Here is an 8,629-nt window from a genome sequence, read left to right on the forward strand (position 1 = left end):
ACCAGGATGGTCCCTTCCCCTCCCTCCTCCCCACCTCCACCAGGATGGTCCCTTCCCCTCCCTCTTCCCCACCTCCACCAGGATGGTCCCTTCCCCTCCCTCCTCCCCACCTCCACCAGGATGGTCCCTTCCCCTCCATCCTCCCCACCTCTACCAGGATGGTCCCTTCCCCTCCCCCTCCCTCTTCCCTCTTCCCTCTTCCCCCTTCCCCACCTCCTCCCTCTTCCCCACCTCCACCAGGATGGTCCTCTCCCTCCTCCCCACCTCCACCAGGATGGTCCTCTCCCTCCTCCCCACCTCCACCAGGATGGTCCCTTCCCCTCCCTCCTCCCCACCTCCACCAGGATGGTCCCTTCCCCTCCCTCTTCCCCACCTCCACCAGGATGGTCCCTTCCCCTCCCTCCTCCCCACCTCTACCAGGATGGTCCCTTCCCCTCCCTCTTCCCCACCTCCACCAGGATGGTCCCTTCCCCTCCATCCTCCCCACCTCTACCAGAATGGTCCCTTCCCCTCCCTCCTCCCCAACAGGATGGTCCCTTCCCCTCCCTCCTCCCCACCTCCACCAGGATGGTCCCTCCCTCCCTCCTCCCCACCTCCACCAGAATGGTCCCTTCCCCTCCCTCCCTCCCTCCCTCCCTCCCTCCCTCCCTCCACCAGAATGGTCTCGTTTTTCTGGAGGGACTGATATAAGTTTACTTCTCAACTCATTGCAGTCTGTCCCACTATCTGCATTTTGGAACTGTAAAGAACAACTTGTCTTCAGTAAATGTAATTGATTGATTGCAATCTTGACCCTGACTCTTCATTGTCCATACTCGTCTTTCTACGTGACCAAGCTGTCCGCCCCAATTCTAGTAACACACAAGTGACACTGTTCAACAGCAACACCAGAATACTGTAAAATAAATAAATAAATGAAAAATTTAATTAATAATAGAAAAATGCAATTATAGTATGATACTGGTGACTGTAGCTGACAGCAATTTACTGTTATTAAACAACAGTATACAATTGTAAAAATGAAAACAGTACAGCGCAATACAATAATATATAGTTAACTAATTCATTGATGTTTTATTACTCATAAAAACGTGACATTTAGAGTATACATTGCACAAAGGTTTTATTTAGTAACATTTTAAAATGAAACCCCATGAAACCTGCAATAGAAAAGTGCTTTGAGAAGAATCTGTCTTATAACATTAGACATTATTATATGCAGTGAAATATCACACACATTAGTAAAATAAAACAGTACATAAGTTGATTGTGAGTGTATGTTATAATACTTATTGACAGTTTCTTGACCTGGAAGTGAAGACATCAGTGTTGTGTTTACATGTGGATGTAAGCATCTGTAAGCGCAGCTTTCTATTTAATTTTAGTGATAAAAAGTTTATATCTGTATTTATTTGCTGCTACACTACATTGAGATGATTTCTTGTAGAAGGAATAGTACAGACAAATTATATCATTATCATTAGTCATCATCGCTAACAGGATACTGGATACTCGTGATAAGTCTGATTTTAAAAAAACTTTTAATACAATACTAATACTATTTATAATACATTATTTGTTTTTCAGATGGAAAAGCCATTTTAGAGCTCAGTGAGAGCCCATAACATTATACAGCAGTGTTGACTTGATTTAGCCCAATCATTACAGGGGCCTGTTTATCTACATACGGTTAGTCTTCGAAACACCTTTCAGCATTGTATGATGCTTCATAAATCGTTTTTTTTTCACTATCGACCATCTTGTTTTTAATTATTATTATTTTTTAAATATTTCTATTTCTATACAAACACTACCAGGAACACTCCAATGACGTGCACGAGGTCCAGAGCACACGGCACAGGCGTGGTTAGGGGAATGAAAGCCATAAACTGTCCAAAAACAATTCAGGTTATGCACTGTCCTTCGTTTCAACTGGCCGAAGGCATTACATTACCCCAAATTTGGGCAACATTTGGCAAATGTACGGCACAGTCAGCACTGGCTAACCAGGGAGTAAGCCTTATGGCACAGTAAGGAAGATATTAATTAATAACAATTAGGGCCACTAATTGAATGATGAATATACGGTACAGTTGACAGGGCAAATAAGCCCTAAATATCATTCAAAATTGTGGCCACTTCTGGCTTGGATGCAGAACCTTTGAAAGAGATGTATAGCAAAAAATGCCCACACATGAAAATATGGTGTAAATACTTTTTAAACAAAAATGGGTTATGTTATTTGACACACAATTGTACAGGCTAATCTGGAGAAAAAAGTCTATATCAGTTGTGGATTGGCCTGCAATATGATTACATTTTTTAACATGATTTTAATTGTGTGTGTGTGTGTGTGTGTGTGTGTGTGTGTGTGTGTGTGTGTGTGTGTGTGTGTGCGTGTATGTGTGTGTGTGTGTGTGTGTGTGTGTGTGTGTGTGTGTGTGTGTTTTCTCCTTCTTTCTACTTCCAGGTGTTTATTTAAAAAACATTCAGGGAGAACAAAAAAATATCCTTAGAACCATCTACAATTTATTACCATGTAAACACCAATTAGTTACTAAACTTTCTCATAAATAGTCCACAGTAGATCATAAGGAATCCCTTGTCATAAACATGAAATACTCATTGCCAACTACTCTGAAACCATGAGTCATGAGCTTGAAAGGATGGGCGATACCACTTTTATATCCAATACATTCAAGGCCAGTCCTCATCATGTCCTCATCATGTCAGAGCATGTCAGATGTTCTGACATGCTCTGACATTTGTGCTTTTTTCAGTTATTTATAAACATGTTAATGGCAAAGGTGTAAATTCACTCTATATAGCACAAACAGGGCTACCATAATATGTGCTCAAGATGCATGTATATGTTTGAATTTTTAAGAGAATAATGTTTATGCGTGGTTATTGAAAAAAAATAAAAATGAAAGTTGCTGAAATGTGTGTGTGTGTGTGTGTGTGTGTGTGTGTGTGTGTGTGTGTTTGTGTGTGTGTGTGTGTGTTTTCTCCTTCTTTCTACTTCCAGGTGTTTATTTACAAAACATTCAGGGAGAACAAAAAAATATCCTTAGAACCATCTACAATTTATTACAATGTAAACACCAATTAGTTACTAAACTTTCTCATAACTAGTCCACAGTAGATCATAAGGAATCCCTTGTCATAAACGTGAAATACTCGTTGCCAACTACTCTGAAACCATGAGTCATGAGCTTGAAAGGATGGGCGATACCACTTTTATATCCAATACATTCAAGGCCAGTCCTCATCATGTTTAACATTTTTAAACATGGTTTAGGCCATATGGCTGTTCTTTTGCAGCTAAATGTGCTCTTCAAGCACTCTTCATTTACTTTCTAAATGTTCTCTGGATATTTCTTGATTACACGTTTTTAGTTTTTACATGTAGGCCTGCTTGTTAGGAATTCTAAAACTAAAATGATTCACTCTAGCTAGTTTTAAAGGGTGTGGAGTATGTGACTGGGGAAGGGACCATCCTGGTGGAGGTCTGGAGGAGGGAGGAGGGAGGGGAACGGACCATTCTGGTGGAGGTGGGGAGGATGGAGGGGAAGGGACCATCCTGGTGGAGGTGGGGAGGAGGGAGGGACCATCCTGGTGGAGGTGGGGAGGATGGAGGGGAAGGGACCATCCTGGTGAAGGTGGGGTGGAGGGAGGGGAAGGGACCATCCTGGTGGAGGTAGGGAGGAGGGAGGGACCATCCTGGTGGAGGTGGGGAGGATGGAGAAGACACGACAATCACAAATTCAGACCCATCAGTGAAGTGGTTTCATCATATAAGGTAAGACAAATGTCTCGTTTCACATGTAAGTGAAAGTGACATGTGAAGGACAAATATGGGAACCCATACTCAGAATTAGCACACACATATTCAGTGAGTGGTGAACACACACACAAACACACACACACCCACACACACACACACACCAGTGATTGTGGCTCAAGGGATCCTCAGTCATTTCCTGCCAGCATTGAAAATCAAACCCTGCAACCTTCCGGTAACCAGTCTGAATCTTAAACCATTAGGCCACAACTTTCCTTCTCGACTTCCCTTTACTTTAACCTGTAAAGAACAATACTTAATCATAAACACAAATATTTCATGCATGCACTCAATATTTCTCTCTGCCATTTTACTCAGCTTTATATGACATTTACTGTGCTGTGAAAAAGTATTTACCCTTATCCTGATTGCTTCTGTTTTTGTGTCTCATACTAATTTAAATAACTTTTAATTTAAAACTTAAAACAAAATACAATATAAAACACAGGCAAACTGAGTAAACAAAACTATCACCCATGTGAAAAACTAATTTTATTTACTCCTGTGCTTTGACTCACTTTCTTGCTGCTTGAGCTTCAACTTACAGACTGAAGATTGGAGATTCTGAAAGGGAAAAAAACATAATAGAGGCACTATAAGACATTTTACCAGCTTGATGCTGTTGGAAAAGTCCTTTTTATGTGCTTATTGATTGAACATGACTGCAGTAATGAGGACCTGTTGCGTTTAGTCCAGCTGAACCACATTATAAATAAATTTAATATATTTGAGGAATTAGTAACTACGCGGGCAAATACATTTTCAAGCAGGCCTTGTTGCTATTGGATAACTTTTTACTTCAATAAATAACATTGTCTTTTACAAAGTGTACTTTGTGTTTACTCAAGCTGCCTTTGTTTTATAGTACCGGTAGGTTTTAATTTCTGTATCTAGTATTCTGAATTTAGTATGAGATGTGCACAAAAACAGAAGAAATCAGGATGGGGGCAAATAATTTATCGATCATTGAACGTATCACTGTATTGTCTTATCTTCTTCTCTTCACTGTAATCTGATGTTTGTTGTTCAATTCTAGGAGGAGCTCAATACAGCACTGAAGACCTTACAAGAGAAACTTAAACGCAATGAAAAAATGAAAAGAGAGTTTGAGAAAACAGTTCAACACATCAAGGTGAGGAAACAGAATCAGGAGTCATGTATACTATCACTGTATTCAGTTATGATCTGATATATTTAATATAATGGACTCCAGTTGATTATTTCTGTAAATGACGAGCATCTGCTTCTGGATCTGTCTAATGTCGGGTTTCTGAGTTTATCTCTGATATGAATGATGTGAAGTGTTGATGTGTGTCGATTGAGATGATTGAAGTGAATGTGATGTGATTTCAGTCTCAAGCTGAGCACACAGAGCGTCAGATTAAACAGCAGTTTGAGAAGCTTCATCAGTTTCTCAGAGATGAAGAAGAAGCTACAGTCACTGCACTGAGGGAGGAAGAGGAGCAGAAGAAGCAGAGGATGAAGGAGAAGCTGGAGGAGATGAACACACACATCTCAGCTCTTTCACACACAATCAAAGACATGGAGGAGATGATGAAAGCCAATGACGTCTGCTTTCTGAAGGTCTGATTTCAGATCATTGGTTGATCATTGGTTGATTGATTGAGTTGTTGATGATAAATGGTGTGTTTGTTCTGCAGGAGTTTCCAGTCTCAATGGAAAGGTGAGTGATCTGCTCCTGTCTCTGGTCTCTCTGGTTCTGATCCAAAGCCACTGCAGTTCTGACTCCTGAATGTTCTTCCAGAGTCCAGAGCTCACAGCCGGATCCACAGAAGGCTTCTGGAGCTTTGATTCATGTGCCACGATACTTGGGCAACCTGCCGTTCAGAGTCTGGAAGAAGATGCAGGACATCGTCCAAAACAGTGAGTCTGACTGCAGGAGATCTGAGCTGGAGAGTTAAAGGTTCTTCATGACACAAACTGATAGATGACACAAACTGAATGACATTTTCTTAAGGAAATGAGTGGTGCTTGCCTTGCGAAACTACACTGCCCCCTACACTGCTGGCATGTTCTTAGCAAGATGGTAACATGATTAGCATGATGTTAACAAAATTTGCATGTTGCTAGCATGATGCTAACATGGTTAACATGTTGTTTGCATGTTTTAACAAGATTCTAACATGATTGCCATGATGCTAACACAATTAGCTTGTTAAACAACATGCTATCATGATAATCATGATGCTAGCATTGTTAACACAATCACCATGTTTAATAAGATGCTAACATGATTACCATGATGCTATCATGATCAACATGCTGTTAGCATTGTGCTAACTTGATAAACATGCTGCTACTGCATTTTAGCTATTAGCTAAATAGCATGTAGCTATTCACTGCTAGCATGTGTAGCATGATGGAAGTCCTGTTTTCAAGCATTAGTCAAAAGAGTCAATCGCCTTGCTGAACAGTTGCTAGGCTAGTCTGTTTGGTTGCTAGGGAGTGGCTTGGTAGCTGCCAATGATGATACTCCAAAGGTTGTTTGGCAGTATAAATTATATAAACCAACCACAACTCCTGACATTCACATGTAAAGATATACCTCTTTGAATTTGGGTTGCCAGGGTGCTCGACAGTCGTTGCTAGGGTGTGGCTATTGTTGAAGGTGATTTATGATTGGCTGTTTGCTGCCCCGAGTCAAACGCACCCACCTTCATGTTTCTATGACACTTCAACTCAAATATATCCCTTTGATCTCTTTCAATGAAAGTCTATGGAACTTGTTGCTATGGTGCTCTAAATGGTTGCCAGGGTGTGTTTTATAGCTTCAAAATGATCCTGAGAGACTGATTGGTCGTCTGAGTAAAATGAGCCCGCCCCTTGTCTCTATGACACTGTGATCCAGAGTTATGTTCAATACAAAATCCCTATGCAATTTACCATAGTAGGAGAAACACATGCGTTTCATTGGCCGTCCTTCGCCATAGTGTGTCTATGGGGCAACTTTGGGCAACTTTTGCACCCCAGGGGTGCAACTTTTACCCCATTGTGAGGTATGTTCTTACAGAGCCTGCCAGCCTCTTCAAATGTGGTAAATTACACATTTAATCTTTGCTTGGAGTCTATGGGACTGATAGTGATCAGAGGAAAATGTGATTGATCAACAGGACGAGTGGCATAATTAATAATAATCTGTGTTAGGTTCATTGATGATCATTATATGAAGATCAGAATAAAAGCATTTGTTGATTGTGTCTCATCAGCTCCTGTGATTCTGGATCCAAACACTGCAAATCCACTTCTCGTCCTGTCTGATGGTCTGACCAGTGTGAGACGGAGCGAGAACAATCCACTTCTTCCTGATAATCCAGAGAGATTTGACTCTCTTCCCTGTGTTCTGGGTTCAGAGGGTTTTAACTCAGGAACACATTGCTGGGATGTGGAGGTTAAAGAGAGTTCAGTCTGGACTCTTGGAGTAACTACAGCATCAAACCAGAGGAAGGGACGCGTTTTCTTCAACACTGATGCCTGGAGTGTGTCATACGGATGGACTTTAGGTTTTCGTGTTAATCAGAAGCTTGATCGTGTGAGAGTGAATCTGGACTATGACGGAGGAACGGTGTCGTTCTCTGATCCTGTAACTAACACACATCTACACACATTCACAACCACCTTCACTCACACACTCTTTCCATTCTTCTGGTGTTATTCCTCTTCCTTCTTCATTTGTTCTGGCTCTCTGAGGATCTTACCGGTCAATATTCAGTAAACATCACTCCTGTAGATCTGGATCTTCCTGCTTTCATCATGTTTCCAATATTTAATCCATATCTCATGAGTAAGAGTGCTGTTGATCTGAGTATCAGTACGGTGGCTGTGATTGGGCTGTGATGATCACATGACTGATATTGTCAGAGTCCCGCCTTGACAGTCTTGTCTGTTTTGTCACTGTTTAATGTTTCCTTGTTTGTCTTGTGTCTGAGCACATGGCTGTGTCTTTGTTTATGTTTGCCATGTGCCCCCCTTGTCCTGCGTCCTTGTTTCCCGTTACCACGCCCCCTTGTTTAGTCCACGTCTAGTCCTTGTTTCACTAATTGTGCTCACCTGATCCAGTAGGAAGCCCTCACCAGTAGAGAGGGTGCCAGTTTTTAGAGGCCCCACTAACCATGTCCCCACCCCTCTTATCCCACCCTCTGTTTTTCATGTTCATCTCAGTTTCCCTAAGCCAGCACCTCCCTGGTCAACCTTGAACTTTTTACGTGGTCTTATTCCCACCCACCCAGTCCCGCCCTCTGTGTCCCGCCCTCTGTGACAGAACCAGCCAACACAGGACCCAGCAGAATGAGCTTCAGGGTAGTTCCTCCTACTTCTGTCCGGGAGAGAAAGGCTCTCCAGCGGGGGCTGGGATCACTTCGCCAGTAGGGAAAGGATGTTCAGTCCTTTGTCCAGTTTTTCTGGACAATAGCCAGGGGCCTTGATTATCATGACGCAGCCCTTAAGGATGTATTTAAACTCTGTCTGGATGACCCTCTCCCTCAGTGGGAGATGGAGCTGCTGAATAGTTTGGATTTTGGGGCTTCTCCAGATACCTGCAAAGAGGGGAAGACGACAACACCACCAGAATCTGCCTTCAGTGACCATCACATCCCTTAAGTAAAGCTCAGGACTCTACACTGACTTCCACACTCAAGTGAAGATTGAGAAGGAGGAGGGCAGCTCAGACCGCTGCAGTCACCCCAAGTCAGCCAAGACAGCTGCAGTTACCTCAGAGGTGGTTAAGTTTGAGGCAGTCACTACAGAAGTCCCAGAGCCCGCTCCAGT

At 42.3% G+C, this 8,629-nt stretch overlaps 1 protein-coding gene across 1 annotated transcript; it reads left to right on the plus strand.

The window, feature by feature from the left end:
• Nucleotides 1-2,645: 2,645 nt before the first annotated feature.
• On the plus strand, nucleotides 2,646-7,577 carry LOC307148188 (nuclear factor 7, brain-like; the record flags this gene model as incomplete). The annotated part of the gene is made up of 8 exons (XM_079853543.1): nucleotides 2,646-2,738; nucleotides 3,456-3,554; nucleotides 3,674-3,802; nucleotides 4,881-4,976; nucleotides 5,198-5,428; nucleotides 5,506-5,528; nucleotides 5,610-5,728; nucleotides 7,072-7,577. The coding sequence occupies 8 exons, from the start codon at nucleotides 2,646-2,648 to the stop codon at nucleotides 7,575-7,577; spliced, it is 1,296 nt and encodes a 431-aa protein (XP_079709669.1).
• Nucleotides 7,578-8,629: the final 1,052 nt, after the last annotated feature.

This window comes from Squalius cephalus (genome assembly GCF_949319135.1).
Source record: "Squalius cephalus genome assembly, chromosome: 20".
Lineage (NCBI taxonomy): Eukaryota > Metazoa > Chordata > Actinopteri > Cypriniformes > Leuciscidae > Squalius > Squalius cephalus.